General features: G+C 35.9%; 1 protein-coding gene across 1 annotated transcript in view; it reads right to left on the reverse strand.

Annotated features, from left to right (window-relative positions):
- rb (adaptor related protein complex 3 subunit ruby) overlaps positions 1-22,625 on the reverse strand; it is a 482,738-nt gene that overhangs the window by 285,029 nt on the left and 175,084 nt on the right. Inside the window, exons 10-11 of the mRNA XM_090402121.1 lie at positions 11,293-11,347; positions 11,003-11,074 (exon numbers count right to left, since the gene is read on the reverse strand). Coding sequence (XP_090258247.1) covers positions 11,003-11,074; positions 11,293-11,347 — 127 coding nt within the window. The remainder of the gene's footprint in view (positions 1-11,002; positions 11,075-11,292; positions 11,348-22,625) is intronic.

The following is a 22,625-nucleotide window of genomic DNA, read 5'->3' on the forward strand; positions in this document are numbered from 1 at the left end:
CATTCCAAAGAAGGAAGATCACACAGACCTTCAAAACTGGCATCCAATATTGTAAATTAACAAAATCATCTCTATGTAATAAACCAACTGAAGTCCACACTACTTGATGTCATTGGCCACTATCAAATCTATGCATTACCAAGAAGATTTATATATGATAACCTATTGAATCAGGGACCTCATCCACATCATAAATAGTCAACATGAAAATTAGTAATAATCAGTCTTAACCAGGAAAAAAAAAGCCTTTGATATAGTAGAGCATGGGTACTTTTTCAAAGTCCTGAAAGCATTTGGTTATGGGCCAAGCATTACTTAAAGAGTGCAAAAACTACACAAGAAAGCACTTTTTTCTGTTTAAAAATAGACAACTTGCTCACCTGCACATTAACATATTCTCATGAGATCAAGCAAGGATGTCCAGTCTCTGGATAACTTTATGCTCTAGCTACTGAACTTATCTTGAGAAAAATACACAACACCATGATCCCTCAATGAACCCATACAAAATTTGTATATGAAGACTAGCCTATCAGCATAGGTTGACAGGCTGATGTCACAATCATCATATGCAATGAAGATGAAATGAAAGAAATCCAAATGACACAAAGACTATATGCATATGCCTCTGGTGCAAAATAAAACTCTGAAAAACCCCTGGGATCATGGGCAGGCAAATGGAAAACTATAACTGACTCTCCTGTAAAATGTAGCTGGTCAAGTGAAGTTTTTGGCTATTTTGTATTTATTACCAAAGCAACTAAGGCTAATGAGACCAGTGTATTAAGTCTGTAAATTGAGTGTGTTCTTCTGAACAGTTTTTGCTTATTTTGTGGGATGAAAAACACAAGTTTCTAGTGGTGTAAAGGGACTAAACTAATTAGGTATTCATTTCAGCAACAACCGATCCTATAATTTTCTAAACTGGACACAACTACACAACAGCTTACACATGTAAAAAAAAAAAAATATATATATATATATATAGATGTTGGAAGTTTCTCCACTTGGTTATACTATAAATTAAAGATGCCAAGAAATTATATTCTTGGTTCCTTTAATCAAGTGTGAGTAAACAAAGTTTGTGCCTGAAGTAATTTCAGGACTGGGCAACTTGTATATACAGGCTGATGACTTCACATCACTTGCCTTAGTTGCAAACTTTGTTTGCTTACACTTAGATAAAGGATTAAATCAAGAATATAATTTCTTGGCATCTTTAATTTATAATATAACCAAGTGGAAAAACTTCCAACATCTCTCTCTCTATATATATATTTTTTTTACATGCATAAGCCATGAAAGTTATTTAAAGATGTTATACAATGTGGAAAAGCACAGTGACTGATCAGCTCAGTCAGCTGTACTTATAGAACAAGCTCTCCAACAGAGGCATTAAAAGTCCTATAACTGGTTAACCTTTCCCTACATGAAACTGAGCAGAAATAAGAACTACAAGAAGCTTTCTAACCTAGAACCAGATGAAGTGTATCAGGTCAAATGCAACATACAATGGGGGTTGTGGCACTTTATATTACCCACTCCAACTTTTTTTTTCTGATGGCTCTACAACCTAAATCAAGATTGGCCTCCTGGATTTGTTGCCTCCAACTCTGTCTATCCAAAACTTTACTTCTCCAGTTTGGACATTATAATATGATGTTGCTATCTTGACTAATGATCTATCCATCTTGTTCTAGGTTTCCCTTTTGGTCTTTTACTAAGAATTTTACTATTATTGTATTCTTAACAATATTGTCATTTTCCATGTGAAAAACTAGTCCTGCTCACTGCAACTTTTTGAACTTGATTATACCAAATACTGTAGATTCTTTATAAAGTTGATATAATTCATGGTTATATCTGATCCTCAAAAGACCAATATCATATACTGGGTCAAATAATTTTCTAAGGATTTTTCCCTTCAAAAGTTGAAATCAAATTCTCCACCCTTGCTGTTAATATCTAGGTTTCACATCCATAGGCAACAACTGGATGAATTATCAATTCATATATTTTTACTTTAGTCTTCCAATGAATATCTTTTGATATAATAAATTTAGTTTAATCCTTTATCCAAGTGTGAGCAAACAAAGTTTGCACCTGAAAGTATCTTCAGGACTGAGAAAAATAGAAAACCTGATTACCTTTCTTTATTCGATTCTGCATTTCCACCATCTTATTTGGTTAGTTAGTGATCATTACTCCTAAATATTTAAACTGTTTCACTTTTTCTATTTCAAAGTTCCCAATTTTAACACTTGTTAACTGATTCTGCCTGGTATTAATTATGATTTTAGCTTTTTGACGATCAATTTTCATCCTATCTCTTGTGCTGATATTTCTTGTTCCAGATATATTTCTTCAGCTTTCTGTTTGGTTCTTGATTTGATGTCAATTAATGTCATCTGCATATACTACAATCTGCAGAGATTTGCTAATTAGAGTATCTAGTGGAAATGATCGGGTAATGTACTCCAAAGTAAAAAAAAGTATTGATGCTAGATTATCACTTTGTTTTAATCATTGAGTTATCAGAAAGGGATCTGTTTAAACCATTTTGCATTTTAACTTGTGCTTCTGAATTTTCCATTGTTAGTCTTGTAAGTCTTACTAGCTTATAAGGTATTCCGAAGTATATCATAAACTCGTAATTTTCCTCTATTAATGCTGCCATATGCTTGTTGGAAATCAACAAAAATCTGATAAATATTTATATCAAATTCCCAAAACTACTCTAACAATGTATCTGATCATTTGCAAATTTGCCTTTCCTAAAACCTCCTTGGTAGACACCAATTATATTTTCCATAGATGTGTTTAATCTGTTCTCCAAAACAGAGGCAAATATTTTGTATGTTGTACATCAGCACTTCCCAAACTGTGGGCCGTGGCCCCCTTGGGGGCCGCAGGTTTTGTTGAGGGGGGCCGTGAAATAATGAAAACAAATTTTAAATGTTTTAAGACTAAGTAGATTTTTTTTATTTTAAAAGAAACGTATTTAACTTTTATTATTTATTATTTCTTTTTTGTTATTTTTTATATTTTAATGGAAAAATTCACACATTGGTATTGGTTCACAAACTTTGCTTTGAGCTTAATGAATATTAGTAAATATTGTTTATTCATATGTTTCATTTCAAAGCAGTGGTTAATTGTATTTACTTCAAATGCTCTCCAGGGAAGCTCCAAATCTTCCTGTCCCTTTCATCACGTATTCGTAATCAGGGACTGTTGATATTGACTTTATATACATATCAAAACTAGTTTTATATTATCATTGTCATCCGAGCTAGTTTTCTATTACCAATAAAAGTTTCGCATATACTTCACACATGAAAAAAAGCTTAAACAATTTCATGTGGAGAGATAGTAACTCGCTTGCAGTGTTAAACAACACCCCCTCCCTAACAGCCACTATACTGAAGAGGCAATAAAAACAAGTACTTTTATTATGCCAGTGAATAACTTATGAGGAGTCTGTGTAATATATTTCTCAACAAATAGTGCCATTAGAGACAACTGGGATAAAAACACACTAATTAATGAATCACATGTCCCCTCATACAGAAACTATGCTGTATAGACTGAAACAAAACCATATGTTGCATGGACAAACACAGTATCTAATTAAAACTATTGTTTTTAATTAGACGTGTGTGAGTTCGATTTCCCAAGGCAGCAATAAAATTCAACCGAACATGTTAAAATTTGTAAAAGTGTTAAAACTAAGTAATATATATATATATATATATATATATATATTACTATTATTACTATTACTATTATTACGGGCAACTCCAGGGAGTCATTGGACTCATCGAGGGAGGCCCCAAATCATATTCATCACAACTATTTGACATTCATACAGTATCTATCATACCTCGCCTTAAACTCATTCACTGTCACAGCATCCACCACAGACTCAGGGAGCACATTCCACTCATTCACTACTCTAAAAGTAAAGAACCCAGCTCTAACACCTTTACTAACCACACTTTTGCCCAGTTTCCATGGATGTCCCCTAGTCCTCCCAAAACCAGCCCTGTTCTCAAAAATATCTTCTGAATTAATTTTATAGAAACCCTTCAGTAATTTGAATGTCTCAATCATATCTACCCTCCTCCGCCTATCAACCAATTTTTGCAACCCACAAATCCTCAACCTGTTCTCATACGGTTCATTCCACAGACCTGCTATCATCTTGGTCACTCGCCTCTGGATCCTCTCCACCTCCTCCCCATCAAGAAGAAACCTAGGTGACCAAATCTGAGCACAGTAGTCTAGATGGGGTCTTATCAAGGCTCGATACAGAGGAACAATAACCTGCTTGTCTCTGCTTGTCATCGCATTCTTCAGCAACCAAGTGATTTGATGAGCTGTTTTGGTCACTTTTGCAATGTGTCCCCTAAATTTCAATTCCTTATCTACCAACACTCCTAAATCTCGTGCCTCATCAATTTCCTGGAGCACGGTTCCACCAATGCAGTAAACTGCCGCCAATCTTTTCACCCCAAAATGCATAACCTTACATTTTGCCACATTAAACTGACATCCATTCTCCTTAGCCCAGACCTCCAATCTATCCAAATCATCCTGCAAAATTTTGACGTCATCTGCATTCACTATTGCCCTACCCAACTTCGCATCATCCGCAAACAAATGAACTGTTCCTCTCAGATCATTTCCTATATCATTTATGAACAAATTGAACAGCAGTGGTCCAAGAACAGATCCTTGTGGCACACCACTAGTCACAGGCCGTCTTGTGGACTCTACTCCCGAGTAAACCACTCTCTGATATCTCTCCGTCAACCACCCTCCTATCCATCTCACCAACCCTATGTCCATTCCCATATGCTGCAATTTACTGATTAGAATTCCATGTGGAATCCTGTCAAAGGCCTTGGCAAGGTCCAGTAGAATCACCGTAAACCCATTACCCTTATCCAGTTCAGCCGTCACTGTGTTATAATACGTGAGCAAGTTACTGAGGCATGACCTACCCTTCACAAAACCATGCTGTCCCCGATACAGTATCCCATTTTCTTCTATCCAATCTTGTATTTTCCTCTTGACTATTTTCTCTAAGACCTTGACAATGATTCCTGATATGCTAATCGGTCGGTAATTTACAACAGCAGTCTTGGAACCACCTTTATGCAGTGGAACTATTTTCCCCTCTTTCCACCCGCTCGGGACTAACCCAGACCCGAGACTCAAATTAAACAAAATGGTCAAGGGTACTGACAATTCTTTAGCTGCTTCTTGTACAACACGAGCTGGTATACCATCCAATCCCACAGATGTATTGACATTGAGGTTATGCAATAGACTACTCACCTCCACTTCATTAACCACAATTCCCGTATAATCTACTGGTTTATTCGTTTCTGCAATGTCACCACCTGGATGATATACTTTTGCAAAGTGCTCACTCAGTAACTCAACTACCTCAACTGATTCAGTTACCTCCCTACCATCGGCATTCTTTAAAATCAATCTGCCATGTACATTTTTCCTTTTACTTGCTACATATCTAAAAAACTGTTTAGGATTCTCTTTAGCCTGCATGGCCAATGTTCTTTCGTAATCCTTTTTTGCTTTTCTTACCACACTCGTCACCCTTCTGGCCTGTGCTTTATACCGTTCATGTGCCTGCCGGTCACCCTTCTCCTTAAATTCCCTCCATAGTTGTTTCTTTTTTTGCAACTCAAGCTTAATGGTGTTATTCATCCATTTAACCCCTACTTGATTTATTATTCGGACTCTAGGTATACAGTCAGCCATTGCTTCATGCAAGCACTTCTTAACTACCTCCCATGCACTATCAACTTCTAGTCCTTGCAGTTGTACATGCCATGGCACTGAACCAATCAAACTCCTAAGCTTGTCATACTTTCCAGGCCGATAATTCCACATGTACCCTGTCTTAATTGAAAATTCTACACCTTTAGCCACCTCCCAAGTTAAGAACCTATGATCACTCTCACCGATTGGTGGCAATGTGGTCATATTTGTTACAGCCAAATCCTCAGATGTAATTACTAGGTCAAGCACTCTCTGACCCCTAGTATTTTCCATTACATGCTGTCGCAGATAGTTATCCCTTAATAACCGCATAAAATCCAGTTCCTTCCTCCCGTGTGTCCTCTCCTCACTCCAATCAATGCGACCATAGTTGAAATCTCCCATAATAATCACCCTCCTTCCACCCATTTATTCTATTTGCTTGTGCATACTGTCACCACCATCTTTTCCATCACCTGGTCTATAGCAGCACCCAATTGTATATTTAGTTCTGCTAGCCACAATCTCACACCAAATGGCCTCAAATGTGCTCTTTTCTCTATCCTGCAATTCAACTTCTATTCTCCTTGGCTGGAGCTCATCAGCTATCATCAACAATACTCCTCCCCCCATTTTATTCTCTCTGTCATTCCTGAACACACTATACCCATCACATTCAATCCCACTAGTTATATCATCTACAGTCAGCCATGTTTCACTAATACCTATAACCTGTGGTCTGGAAGTGCCAACCATGGCCAAAAACTCTTCCTTCTTGTTCCTAATACTCCTAGTATTAGTGTACATGAATTTAAGACCCCCATTAGCCCCAACCCTACCTTGATGCCTTATATTAACTATCCCACTCAGATTTGCTGTCCTTATTTGCTCTGGCATATTATATTCATTCTTACATTCAACTGCCTCCATAAGGACTGTATCTCTACCCCCCCCCCCCCTTAACAAATCTAGTTTCCCTGAATTTGCGCATCCACTACATTCAGCAACACTTTCTCAAGTCTTCTTACACCATAACCATTCAAATGCAAGCCATCCATCTTATATAGATCCTTTCGCCCATCAAACTCACTCCACACATCCACAAATTCCACACCACTCGTCATACATAACCCACGCATAAAGTCATTTGCAATTATAGCCCTCCTTTTAAACATTTCACTGTCATACCGTGGCAAAAGACTAATCATTCTAACTCTCTCACTCTTTTCTTTTGCTACCTCAAACAATTCATTCAGGTCTTCTATCATTTCCATTTTATCTCCTTTCAAATCATTCGTACCTGCCACAACAATCATTTCTTTCACCCTTTCCTTTTGCTCTCTAATAGATGCAGTTACGTCCTTTATGGTAGCACCAGGTTGGTACGATTTTGTCAAATCCTCTACTAACACACCTCATACTAACGAGTCTCCATACAGCACTCTATCCTTCATTTTGTTCATGTTCACATTCATACGTCTATTTTTCCTGTCATACCTTTTATTATTGGTTGGTTCATTCAGTCTACTTTTGTTCATGCACTCTAGCTGCTGTTTTGCTCTTTCTATCGCACTATTCAACAACGCGATCTCACTCAATGCATCTATCTCATCTTTTTTGTTCTCTGAGAAACCATTTATACTATCATTCACACTCTCACAATTTTCATGTACAACCTTGCCGTTTCTTGTCATATCCCTGTTTCCTTCATTCTGAAGGTTGACAAAAATATCACACTCACGATCCGAAATACACTTCAATTCCGCATTCTCCCTACATTTTCTACACACATTCAATCCTTTATTATCATCTAACCACACTCCTACCGCACTCCGCAAAGCGTACATTTCACAGCTAGTACACTGACTCATTTCTTTTATGCTACCGTTCTTTGATAACGATGGCGAACCTTCATTACTGGCCGCCATTTTCCTTCGCACAGGTGCCATTACTTATCTGTGACGTGTTTTGTCAAATTATACCCTAATCTTTAATAATTATTCAATTAATAAATAAGAGGAAAAAAAGTACAAACATCAGAACATTTAAGTACTAAATATAATTAAATAAAATGAAATATAACTAAATACAGTAACTTGGCTTCATTTTGTCTTCCACCGTTACACGTTCGATTCCGACGGTACCAAAGTATATTATATCGCGACAGCAACTAACTTCCAAAAAAAAACACTGAAGTACACTCATATTCAGAGAAACAATTTAGCACTCAAAAACGTAGAAAAACGGGTAAAAAAGCGGACTATTCACCGATTAAAAAACACTTTCTTCTGCACAGCTCAAATTCACCGCCACGTGCTATATATAATGAATGTTATGGCAGTTTCACATATGGAATTCGTTTGAAGAGAGTTAGCATTTCAACTCAATTGTCAGCTATGCTTTTATCTTTCGGTTGCACGATCTTTTGTTAATACCGCACCAATCATCTGCACGTTTTAATAACCTGCTTTTGCTGTCTGTTTCGCGTTAGGCTTAATTACCATAAAGGGAGAAAAGTCACAAAAGAGAAAAATGTTCCTGGTCCGGGGATTCCCTTATTCAGGTAATATTCACTAATTTCATGTTATCCGTCTGTGGTGTGCCAGTATCGGTAAGTGGTGATATTATTTGATCTATTCTACATTAAAAATTTTAACCCTGAGATGGATAAGTGGCTGATAAAAAAATAAAAAAAATTCCCGCGAACAATCAGAAGAAGCAGAAACAGACTCAAAAAAAGGACAGTATTTCATATTTTACCAGAACAGCCCGCATCATCTTCAGAACCAAACAGTAAGAGGCAAAAAATGTAATATATGCATTTGATTTTTGCAATATTTGCTGTGTATGTTTTGTATCGAATATAAATACAATAAATATTATAATAATATATCTCTCTATTACGATTTTGTTTCGAGGGGGGCCGTGAAATATTTTAATTTTTGCAAAGGGGGCCCTGACATCCAGAAGTTTGGGAAGCACTGTTGTACATAACAGAGAAATACCTCTACAATTTCCACAAAGTGTTTTGTCATTCTTCTTATGTATTGGGAAGATCAGGCTCTTCCGCCATTCTTTTGGCATTTCCTCTTTCTTCTATATGGTTAAAATCAATTAATATATTTTGTCTTCTAGTTTCTTTCCTTCTGACTTCAGTAACTCTGTAGGGATTTTATCTAGTCCTGGAAATTTGTTGTTCTCTTCACTGATGGTAGCTCTACAGAATAATTTTCAATAGTAGCTGGAATATAAATTTGAGTTGCTGAGCTAACATTCTTATTCAGCAATTCATAGAAATATTTATTTCCTTATTTTTTCTATGCTTGTTAACATATTTCCTTGTTACTCTTTGAACAGATCTTGACCAGGCTTATATCCTCCTATAATTTGCTTAATTGTATTATAAGCTTGTCTAAGATTGCCCTTGTTCTTCATTTCTTGTTCGTATATTGTAGCATTTATAGTAGATAGAGAGATTATTAAAGAGAATGTTTTTGATTTTGGATCTGTGAATGAAGAGTTATGTGCAATAAGAAGCAAAAGAAATTCATTAAGGGCTTGTTTTTCTTCCTTCAACAGATTTTATCTGCTTTTTTTTTGTGTCAGTTCTTTATTTTCCTTCTTTAATCCCAGTGGTCTTGCAATAAATTCTTATTATGCTTTATTTCTTTTTGATTACTGTTTGAGCATATTTGTCATTAAATTAATCTCTTTCCTTATGTTTATTTTAATATCCATTTAATATCAATATTAAATTTTAATATATTTAATTTTGGCCACATAATGATTTAAATCACAACAAGCTCCTCTATATGATCTTACATTCATAATACTTTATGCTGATCTTTTATCAATAAGCACATGATCAATTTGATTAAATATTGTGCGAGCTGAAGATATCCATGTCCTTTTATGGATGTCTTTATGAGAAAATCATGTAGAGGAGATAACGATATTTGTATTGTACTTATATCAAAATCTATCAGTTTCTCTCCTTTATCATTACAGCATGTCTGTAGACTGTGTTTTCCAATTGTTCCTTTATAAATATCTTCCTTTTCAACCTTGGCACTGAAATCTACAATAATCATTTTTATGTTATTATATGGTGCTGAATCATACAACCTCTCCATTTTGCAGAAGAAATCCCATTTTTCGATATCTTCCTTTTCTTCTGTTGGTGAATGAGCATTCCTAACCCATAAATTAAAAAAAATTGTTTTGTTTCTTATTGCACATAACCTTTCATTCACAGATTCACAAAAACATTCTCTTTAACAATCTCTCTATCTACTATAAATGCTACTCCAAATTCATGTTTCCCTGATTCTTTCCAAGTCAAAAAAATGGAAATTTTCAAAATTATGCATTTCTTTTCTGATCCAACTTACCACTAATTTTAATTTGTATCAATGGATTTCTGATATAAGTGATTTAAGTGCTCCTGTCTTATATAATGTTCTTGTATTCCATGTCCAAAAATCATGATCAAATAGCCATGTCTTGAGTCATACCCATTTGGTTTATCCAGTTTGAGGCTTTTTCTTTCCAGGTTGCCAGCCCATTGCCTAACTCAACCCAAACCTGAAGGACAAGATTTCTGTATTTAAAACCTCCCAGAAATATGGTGGACGTTATACTCTCAGGCACTGGGTCTACATGGTCCATGACTCATTCAGTACTACTTGGTCCATGACTTATTCAGCCATAACAGGACAAAAGTTCTATGTCAGAAATCTGCTACTGATTCAAAAAGTCTTTCAAATTTGTATTTATTGTGATGAAACATGATAGTTTTCTTCCATCTGATTCTGTTCAAGGTATCCAAGGCATGGTCTGCTAGAGCTGACTGACTACAGTTGTGGTGGTGGATATATTTTTTGTGTTCATCTAGACAGATGTTAAGAGATCTCCCAGTCTGACTATAAATATGATAAGTTTGCAAGAACAAGAAACCTTGTAAATACCTGGGAGAGAGAGAGGGGAGGACGTGAATTATTAGGAGAGAGAGTACTTATATTCTTTCATAAGATATGAACTATGTTTAAGAAAAAATCATCTAATAAAGCAACACTAGATAAATTTGTTAGTCTCAATATAAAATCTTTGTAATAGATATAGTAAAGATCACAGCAATATATCTATCAGAATTGTAAATTTCATATAAAGCTTAAAAATTCATGCTATGCATATCAAATTTCACAGAACTTACTTTTAATAGCTTAATATGTGTAGGATCACTGAATCGAACAAAGAAACTCTTCAAGTAAGGTTCAAACATTCCCTTTAAAAAAATGCAAAAGCTATAAATTTCTGTATTTTTTTCCCTCAATAAACAAAACTTGATATTATAAAACCTAATATTAAACTTACATGTTGCTAGAAAGTCCAGGGTGCAAATAAAAGGTAAGAGGATAATATCAGATATACTGCTCTGAGAATAAATTTTACAGAAAAAAAATATTAAATTTAATAATAAGAAAGTATAACAAACACAGATACCTTGCGTTTGGTAGAGAGGGTTGCAATATTGCTCAACACCACAGACTGAATTTCTCTGTTAAAAATAAAATTGAACAATCAACATCCACACATTTGTTGATTAAATCAAGCATAAAATTATTTATTAGTAGAATGGTGAGCACACAAACAAAATATTAAGAAATAAGCAAGTATGTATATGATCTGAAATATCAAAAAAAAAAAGTTTTTTTTTTTTTGATATTTTATACCTAAATTTTATACCTTTTTTTTATACCTAACCATGAATTCCAATTGTGTCATCTTGCATACATAAAATCTCTCGCAATTCATTAAATTAATTAACTCATCGAGTTCAATTTTACAGAGGTTTCCAAACATATATAAAATAGAAAATTTATGTGTGTTTGGTAATTGTGGTAATTAAATAAATGTAATAAATTTTCTGTAAAATGCATAAAATAATTTCCATTAAGTTGTATGTAAAATGGAAAAGAGGGGATTAACAGAGATCAGAACGATGACTGAGCAAAACCAAACGTTCGCACAGTCTTGCAAACATAAAAATATGCATCCATGATAGAGATATGCAAGCAGAGGGAGCTGAAGTGACGTCACCATGCTGACGGGTAATCCTGGAAACCAAAACATAGTAACAAAGGATTAGAGAAGACATATAAGAGGACTGAGACAGAACAGTGAAGCTCTGAGTTTTTTTTCCTTTCTCAGAGGATGGAGTTCCAGGTGTATGGAGTGTTCATTAAAAAAAAAAAAAAAGGTTACTGTAAGTAAGCACAATTTTGTCAATGTTTTGTAAAGATACAAATGGAATTAGTGTGTGTAATGAGAGTGCTTATGCATAATTGTTAGTGAAATGTTAAACATTGAGTTTGGTTATAAGGGAGTAAATGATTGTAAAGCTGTAGATAAGTGAAGGGAATTAAGTTTAGTTGTAATTTAGAGAATTTATTTATTCTTATGGCAAAAGCAGCTACAGGTCAATGTTCAGAACCAGAAAGCCAATCCAGAGCCTCATCTGCCACTGCGTGGATGTCCTGGAGGCCACCATCATGAAATTGGTGCCTTAGGCAGTCATTCACAATATCAGTGATCGTCTGGGCAACAGAGGAACAGTCACAATAAGGGTGATCTGATAGTCTCCATTTATGTAGTAGGTAGCCACACTTGCCCTGGTTAGTTCTGATCCTGTCGATAGATGACCAAATCTTCCTAGGAAGGGCAAAACCAGACTGCAGGGCACAGGAATCTTTAACCAGGAAACCATTTGTTGGACCATTGTTCTCTCCACATGTCAGGTGTTATGGTAAGGTAGCTGAAGAGAGTTCGTCCATGGACCAAAAAGGGTTTTATGATTTTAGGCGAATACTAGGTGGATTTATGAGAGCCTGGTGCAGGGCAGGAGAGGGTTGCTCATTACTTTATTAAATACTTTAATCGAGGCTTGTCTTCTCTGTATATTTGGTGGAGCAATGTTAGATAGGACAGGCAGCCAGGGGAGAGGGATACTTTTCGGTGTCCTACTAATTGTGCGCATGGTAGAGTTTAGCTGGGTGTCTATAATGTTAGTGTGCGCACTTCTTTCCCAGACAGGGGCACAATATTCTGCTGCAGAGAATGTGAGGGCAAGTGCAGACGACCTTAAGACATCACCACCACAACCCCAGGTTGTTACAGCAAGCTGTGAGATGATATTATTTCTAGTTTTAACTTTATTGGACAGGTTGGTGATGTGCCTTTTATAGGTTAGGCTTCTGTCCAGGCTCACTCAAAGGTATTTCAGGTGAGGCTCATGTTCTACCATTTTGCCACAGAAAGAGAGGTTGAGGTGTCAATTTGCCTCTGCATTACTCAGGTGGAATGCTGCGAACACAGTTTTTGTTGGGTTTGGCTTCAGGTACCACTGCTTAAAGTACACCTCCAGGATGTTCAGGTCTCTGTTCAAAGTTGTTCCCAGGTTGGCAAAGGAGGTAGACTGGTGTAGGATAGCGAGATCATCGGCATATACATATCTGCTTGAGCTGGTACGTGGTAAGTCAGGCATGTAGATGTTTAATAGTAAAGGGGATAATGCAGAGCTCTGTGGAAGACCGTTGTGGAGGAATCTGGGCCAGATCTTTTTTTCCACCAATATGGACCTGGATCTTTCTGTTGGATAGAATGGATTCAAAAAGCTGGAAAGTTGTTTTGCACCTTATGATATTGCTTAGCGTTAGGAGAAGGGCCCCTGATCCAGACTGTGTCATAAGCTGATGTTAGATCGATGAAAGTGACTCTGGATTTAAGTTTCTTCTGGAAGCCTGCTTCAATCTGTGTTGTCAGGGCCAAGACCTGGTCACAGCAACTTCTTCCCGGCCTGAAGCCAGCTTGTTCAATCGGGAGTGCTCTTTTGATGAGTAGTGAAATTCTTTTAAGGAGAATTCGTTCAAAGATTTTAAAGGTGGAGCAACGCAATTTTTGGTAGATTTCCAGTTGTTATAATATTTGAGAAAAGGGCAGCCAGCCAGATATGTTTGACCTCGTTGGCCGAGATGTTTTAGAAACGCGGGGAGGATACCATCTACTCCTGCAGCTTTACCATTCTTGGTGAGTTTTAAGGTTTCCTGCACCTCTTCAAGGGGAAACTGGCTGTAGAAGGTCAGCAAGCTCGGAGACCCTCTTCAGATTGATATGCAAAGTTCTAAATTGTATGTTGTAGCTACCGCATCCTTATATAGGCTGAAAGAAGACTTCCTCTCCCCTTAGATGTGTGTATTGTACTTTCTTATTAGCTTAAAAGAAAATGTTTTTGTTTGTTTAACTACCTTGCCTGATCAATTACCAATGCACTATCTCTAAAAAACTAGCGAACCTGTGTGCACTATAGACTGAGAATCACCACGAGTAACTATAGGAAATTATGTGTATTAACCAGTGTTTTTTTTCTGGAAAAAAAAGGTGCCGGTACTCACCATGAAGATGTTATCAGAGTAACTTCCACACATTTTTCTGCAAAAGTGTTCAACATTCGGGCCAATCATTATCAGAATCTGCTTCCTTTTGACCACATGGATCCTCATCACCAAGTATATTTTCAGTGCTAGTTTTCTGTTTTACACACAGTACCACACATGTGAACACATTACCATCTACTGGAATATTTATAATACTTTTGCTGTCAATAAATCGCAAATTTTTAAAAACTTAAGAAAAAAAGGTGCTAGTACTGCATACCATCAGAAAAAAGGAAGCACTGGTATTAACTATGATCTTGCCTGTGTTCCTTACCTTAATTCTCAAACTACATAAAATTCAAATATAATGGTGCAGTTGTTAATCCTATAAATTTTTCTGATTGATTAGTGAGAGAATTGGTAACCTGTATATCATAGATAGGCTGATAACTTAAAGTCTGTTTACTAGCAGTAGGAACAGGGAATAAGATTAAGTAGGATTAACAGTGAGATATATGTTAAGCAGATAAAAGTTAAATTAAGAGTAAAGCAGCATAGAGTTAGTTATGACATAAGGTGCTGGGAGAGCAGCACATATAAGGTTAACAAAGGTGCAGTTGAATTTAAGATACAAGACAATATCAAAATTAAAAATATAGCGAAGGCACAAACAAACCAAAGAAATTTTACAATGCCACAACCGACTACCCTAAATTTTTACACATATATGCCTTGTGTCATCATCACTAATGCTTTAATTCTCATCGTGAGCTCAATTTATCTAGCTAATTCTTTTCTGAATAGAATGGAGTTACACAATGTGGAAATCCATTCTATTCAGTAGAGTATCTGTGAACATCTTTATTATACCCACCTCTAGTTCTTTTTCTCATAATGAAAGTTACATTATTACATAAATTAATATTAATAACAATGATTAACACAGATACTAAAATGGATATAGTGATCATGAAAACAATAGTCATAAATTTGAAACAGGAGCAAGTGCTGATCTATTTATTATTATTTTTTTAATCCCTTATTTTATATTTGTATTCAAAACTAGTAAAATTACCTGGTGTTGGTTGGTCATGAAGTTAAAAAAAAAACTAGCAAACAAGAGAGCAAACACATTAGACATAGTAAATAACTTTAATGAAAATATTTAAAATACAGTCATCCCTCAACTTACGTCTGTTTGAGTTATCCGTTCATAGATACATCCGTGATCCCATAAAGGAATAAAAAACATTTTCAACTATACTTTCGAACAAGATGCAAGTGAGCATAAAGTAAAAAGGTTTCTATTTAGCAACAATGCATCATGCACAGTGGCAACCTCCCCATCAATCAGCACGTCTTAAACAGTTCCTCTGTTGATTTTGTGTTTAAGAAATGGGTTATTTGCATGTTTATTTAAATATTTTGTGATATTTTGTGCAACATGGCTGCTACATGCCATCAAAAAACCTAGTGAAAAATCACAGAAAAAGAGGCAATTGATCTTGAAACAAAGTTGAGTTCTAAAGCAATATGAAGCTGGTAAATCTGTCAATGTGACATCCCACACAAGACTTTGGATGGTCTCATTCTACAGTGACGATCACTTTGAAAAATAAGGATAAAATTGTAGAGACTGTGAAAAAATCTGCTTCCATTAAATCGACGATAAAGATCAGTGATATGAAAAAGCTACTTGCATCATGGACAGAGGACCTGAACCAAAAGTGCATGTCCCTTAGCTATGACCATAACTGCTAAGGCACTTAGTCTCTTCAACAAGTTGAAGAAGAAAGCAGGGCTCGATTACGACTATGAATTTAATGCTTCTTCAGATTGGTTCATGAGATTCAAGCAGAGCTTTGTGCTGCATAACGTGAAAACGTTTGGTGAATCTGCAAGTGCTGATGAGAAGCTTGCCAAGGAGTTTGTGGAGAAACTGGATAAAATTATTACAGAGGAAAATTATTTGTCACAGCAAATATTTAATATGGATGAGACCTCCTTGTTTTGGAAAAATATGTCCAATCGGACATTCATTCACCAATAGCTAATATCTATGCCTGGTTTCAAAGCTTTAAAGACTGTATTACGATTCTGTTAGGAGGTTATAAACTGAATAGCTGGATATAAACTGAAACCATTTGTGATATGGCACAGTGAGAATCCATGAGCCTTCAAAGACATTAGGAAGCATACTCTTCTAGTTCATTATCAGAACAATAAGAAGTCATGGATGACTCAAAAATTGTTTGAGGATGCCTTAATCCTCAAATTTCACTGTTATGCGAGTGAAATGGAAAGCTATTGTGCAAAAGAAAATGTAAAATTTAAAATTTTATTAATTCTAGATAATGCTCCAGGTCATCCACCTTACATCAGTGATCTTCGTCCCAAGATCAAAGTCATGTTTCTCCCTCCAAACACTACTTCATTGATCCAACTGATGGATCAAAGGGTTCTTTCAATATTCAAAGCTTATTATCTACAGGAGCTTTTTCACAGGCCATTTCTGCCAGTGAAGGAAATGATCAGACTCTCATGCAATTCTGGAATGCATTTAATATTTATCATGTTATTAAAAATATTGCTGTGAATTTAGATGAAGTGATCTCTCAATGTATGAGTGGCATATGGAAAAAGACATTAAAAAAGTTTGTGCACGATTTTGAAAGTTTTGAAAAAAATGAAGACCTCTGCAAATTGAGTGAACAAATAGTGGGCCTAGCAAACAATCTGAATATTGAAGTGAATGATGACGATATAGTTCAACTCATAAAAGGTGCTCCTGAAGCGTTGACAAACTAAGAATTGGTCGAACTGGAGGAACAACATGTTGCAGAAAAGGAAGAACGAGAAAAGAAGAGGTAGTTAAACAATTCACAGTGAAGGGTCTTGCAGAAATGTTCTTTGCAGTTAGCAATGTTCTCAAAATGGTTGAAGACATGGACCCCAATGTTAAATGCTATTTTAGTAGAAAGGAAAGTACATGATGTGTTTGTTTGTTTGCTATAAACAAATTTATGATGAAAAGAAAGAGAGGAATAAGCAAAGCACATTATACATTTTCATCAAAAAACAAACAAACAAAGGTCACACCAGAAGAGCTGCAGTCTGGTCCTTCACATAGGGAAGGTAATGAAGATATGATTATGGAGGAAGATTTGGGTGATTATTCTCCTGTTTTATAGTGATAGTAACACACAGTACAGTTCCATAAGGTTAAAAAATTAAAATGACAGTATACCTATTACGGTTAAGTCCCTAATCCTTATAACTCTGTTGATTTAATGTATCAACTTATGTCTGACCAACTTATGTCCAGCCAGATGGAACGGAATCCTGACGTAAGTCGAGGGATGACTGTATTTCGTACAAGTGCCAGCATTCAAAATTAAGATAACACTAGCAAAGCCTCAAGCTAGAATAAATAAGCAAAATACACTTCATTTGTGTATTTTGCACAAATCACAGATCAGGAAAAAATATTGGTATTGTAATAGCAGTGGACCTTGTATTCATATAGTACAAGGTCTACTCTAGATATGCATCCATACCCAACATGCTCGTATATTTGCCTTGGTTCCATGAACATTCATCATTATGAATTCTTTCATAATTCAATGAAAGATGAATTTTCTTGAAAACTATTGTTTTAAAGTATTCTGTAAGAATACCTAATGTCACCCAAGATGTAGACAGCATATGCAAGTGGTCATTGAGACATTATTATTATAATTATTATTATTAAGAGAGACCTCCAGGGGGTTAGGGACTCATCAAGGGAGGCCATATATACTACATGCACCAGCTATCATACTTGTTCTTGAATTCATTTACACTGCTTGCACACACAACATTCAATGGCAATCCAATCCAATCATACACCACTCTATGAGAGAAAAATCTACAGCTCACCCCACTTCTTAATGGCATTCATTCTCAGCTTCCAAGGATGTCTTCTTGTCCTTTCCCCATCCACCATTAACTGAAATTCTGTATGACTCTTTCAGAAGTTTGTAAGTCTCAATCATACCACCCCTCTTTCCCTTGTTTGCTAGTGTCTGCAGTCTACAAATTCTTAATCTGTTTTCATAATCAGTATTCCACAGTCCTGATATTATTTTTAACACTCTTCTTTACTCTCTCCACTGTATCAGAATCACAATGGAAACCAGATCTGTGCACAATAGTTCAAGTGAGGGTGTTAATTAAAAGAGATATTTTTATTTAGAGATATGTTCATATAGATATTATCATAATATTAATCCTACCTATAGAGGATGATCTCTGTTCAACAATTATTTTTTTAATTCCAAGTGCACCTATATATTATTATATGCACAAGAGTTCACTCCAATTGGTGCAATGACCTCTTTTTTACTATTTCTTTCAGAATCCAAATAAATCACTGACTCAAGACCAAAATACAAAATAAATACATTTAATATAACAAAAACAATATATATATATATATATACTTCAAACAAATATTACATAACTACAAATTAATTGGATCCAAGTCCTTTTAAAAATAAACTTACACTTAAGACTAGACTAAACGCTTTGTTTTCACAATGACAAAATATTCATAGCCAGTTTCTTTCTCTGTCAAGACCCTTTTCCGAAGATATATGACTTTATTCTTCATTTTCACAGGATCCTTTTCATCACTCATGTAGCACACATAATTAATTCTTCCTGACTTAATTCTGTCTTCTTTTTAGTAGAAATAACAGTTAAATTTGGCGTCCTTAATACAGATGAAACTTTCTAATCAGTTTTTCAAACATTCCTTTAGAACATAAATAGCAACTTCTTCTTTTATTCACTAATGTTTATTGACAGTCTTAACTCTTCCACTTTAAAAGAATTTACAGTTCTACGATTCCCTTTTCCGAACCTACTATAAATCTTTCAATTAGCGTTTCCTCCAATATTCCTTTTAAAACACCTATAGCAATATTTCCCTTTTATTTATCAATACTTATTCCACTTTAAACTTAATAGTTCGATGATTCCTTTTTTTGGAATATACTATTAATTTTCCTTCGACTGTCACATTAAAAAACACAATTTACTCCCGAATTTAAATATCTGCCGTCTTGTGTTCTAATTTTCTCTCCGAACACTCTTTTGTTTACAGCTGTTAATGTGATACCGAACGCTGTTCTTGTCAGCTGTCAATCACACATCAAACTTCTCGGCAAGCATGCGCACTCCATGAAACTGGCAAGCAAGAAGTTAGGTATAATGGCTGGCATGTTGTCTCCATTAGAGACAAGAGAATGTCTTCATAAAACACAACTTTTGATAATTTTAAACTACAATAAAATTCCTGTAAGTAATACAAATATCAAATCCAGTAAGTACATAAATTTTTTTAAATGCTTTACATATCACTTTGACAAAATTTCAATAACGAGCACAATCGCAAGTGCCGACAATGCGTGTTATGAAACTAAAACTAATAAACATACTAAAATAAACAATACATTAAAATATTCAGAATTTTAAATTATGATTATTTTTACAAGGTCTTATCAAGGCCTTGAAAAGAGGCAAAATGACATCCTTATCTTTACGCCTCAAAGTTTCTTGTAGATAGGCTTATACATTGGTAACACATGACTATTAAATTATTTAAGGAATTAACAATGTATACTGGAATATTAATTAAAAGAAACTTTAATAAATACCTCCCCTCCTATATTTCAGCAATGTCGCATTGCCATCTTCATGGGAACATACAACTATGACATGTGCATACGGGCACTACAAAAAGCAAATGAGGCAGAAGAGAGAAAACTACTGTTGTTCCTAGAGTTCTAAAGGTGCTCCCTAGCAGGCTATATTGTGTCGTCTTGGCTGTTGGGCTGAAGTTCTCAAGATGCAAGTTTCCCAAATTTGGGGAAGTCTCATGCACCCAAATTTGTTGAGGTTTGGAAAGTTTTTTTTTAGAGCTGAGGCTGATTCCATGAACAATCTTTCATATTTAAATTTGCTGCAGTGTATTAACGTGGCTTTCTTCCAGCATATTCTGTGACGGTTATCCAGAGCATGGTCTGCAGCCCAGAGTGGCTGTATTGGTGAACTGGATGTAGTCTCTGTGTTCCAAAATCCTGACATTTGCTGTCCTGCCTGTTTGGCCAAAGTAGAATAGTTTACAGCTGCAAGGGACCCCCAAAGTAGGTCTAGGGGAAGTGGTTGGTCTTTGGTGGAGCAGATAAAGGATGCCAATTTTTTATATGGTTTGTAACAAGAAGTTAGGTCAAATTTTTTTAAAGATTTTGGTTAGCTTTTCAGAGGTGCCCCGGATATAGGGAATGGTGATGGATTTAGCGTAATCTTTGTTATGAAAGGGGGAGGGGTTGTGGTTAACTGGTTTTAACATTTTTTGGATTTTTCTGGGGTTTGTAGCCATTGGCTAAGAAAGTGTTAAGGATGTGGTTTAGTTCAGTGGTTAGGGCTTGGTCATCTGAACAGATTACTTTTTCCCTGTTATGTAGTGTTTTTATAACTCCATATTGTTGTGACGGGGGGGAGGGCGGATTTGCTGGTGAATGTATCTGCCTGTATGGATGGGTTTTCTGTAAACAGAGAAAACAACTAGCATTGTTCCAATGTTTGCATATCATTTAATATATATATATTTTTTTTGGTTACTTTTTTTTTTAGATATACTGTACTAGTGTTGAAGATACTAGTTCTGATAACATCTGCTGTGTGTAATTAATTTTTTCTAGTATTTTTTATACAAGTCTTGTAACCTTATAATGTAAGGTTACAAGACTTGTATATCACAATCTGCCGATCTCCAGGTAACTTTATGTACTTTTTTTACGTGGAAAACAGGTTGTACATATGATATATTTTTGCTACTTGCAAAATCAATTAGTCTCATGCCATTTTCATTACTTCCTTCGTGTGCACTATCTCTTCCAATTGTTGGTTGGAAGGTCTCTTCCTTTCCTATTTTGGCATTCATGTCTCCTAGAACCATTTTTACATTTGTTTCAGTGCCTGATCATGTATCTTCTCCAGTAATTCATAGAAATTCATCTTATCTTCTTCACAAGAGTCCTCAGTTGGTGCGTGTGCACATATAAGTGAAATATTGAATATCTTAAACTTCATTCTCAGTACATAAAGTCGTTCATTAACTGGTCTAAAATCAAGAACCAAGTGTTTCCATTTTTTATTAGCCAAAAATGCGGTAACAAAGGGTTTTTGATCTCCTCCACTATAAAAAATAGTATGTGTTCTGGTATCAAATATGCCACTTCCTTTCTAGTTCACCTCCTGCAATGCCGTTATCTGCACTTTATATCCCTGTAGTTCCTCACACTCTCTTCAATGTTCCTGGTCTGTTCAGGCTCAAGACATTCCAGCTTTCAAACCAATATTCATAATCCTTTTTCTGTTGTCCAGGTTGTTCTGTGAAGTCCACCCAGCTAATTTTCCTTTTGACTTTCTTAACAAGTTGAGTTTTTACAGCCCAACCTTACAAGAAGGAAACCGGTTATACCCCAAGGTACTGAGTACCCATTTTAGTCGCCTTTTACGACATGCATTGACTACATTGGGACTGTTCTTTAACCCTGGTCACCACACGGGGAGGACTATTCTTCCTGTAGGCTTGTAATGAGGTCCAGCACTGTTGGCAGACATCCCTTGGCCTCATCCCAAGCTCCAGTTCATTCCACAGATGTTCAGTAAGGTTGAGATCAGGGCTCTGTGGAGGCTAGTCAAGTGTGATGGCATTCATGTCCACAATTCATGCAGTTACAGCAGCAGCCTTATGACATGGTGCATTGTCTTACTGAAAGAGACAATGGTCAGTTCCATAGAAACACCACAAAGTAGGAAACAATGCATTGTCCAGAATGTTCAAATGCCGCTCGGAGTTCAATATTTGTGACACCACAAACAGAGGTACAAGGCTAAACCAGGAAAAACCGGACAATGCCATCACATCGCCACTCTCAATTTCATAGCTCAGTTATGCACTGTGGTAAGAGACATTCACCAGGCATCTGCTCGGTAGAGGGTGTAGCATGATTAATCACTCCATAACATAGCCTTCCAAGCTTCCACAGTCCACTGTACATACTCTTTTGCACCACTGAAGACAACACTGCATGCTGGTTCAGATAACGTAGGAAGTGCATATTGTAGTCCTCCCATGGAACCCCATGTTGTGAGCTTCAATTCTGAATGTTTTTGTGCAGATTCACGTTTCAGTCGATTCCCAGAACTCTGCATTGAACAGGTCTGCCAACAAGTGGCGGTTTTTACATATTATGAAGAACAGGGATCACCTACAAGTGTGCTACCAATCCCTGTTCTTCATCTCAGTATGGTATCACTGATTGTTGATATGGGATGACCCAGTTTGTCAAC

Source organism: Typopeltis vanoorti, chromosome 12, assembly GCF_054136105.1.
Source record: "Typopeltis vanoorti isolate ZY-2024b chromosome 12, IOZ_Tvanoo_1.0, whole genome shotgun sequence".
NCBI lineage: Eukaryota > Metazoa > Arthropoda > Arachnida > Uropygi > Thelyphonidae > Typopeltis > Typopeltis vanoorti.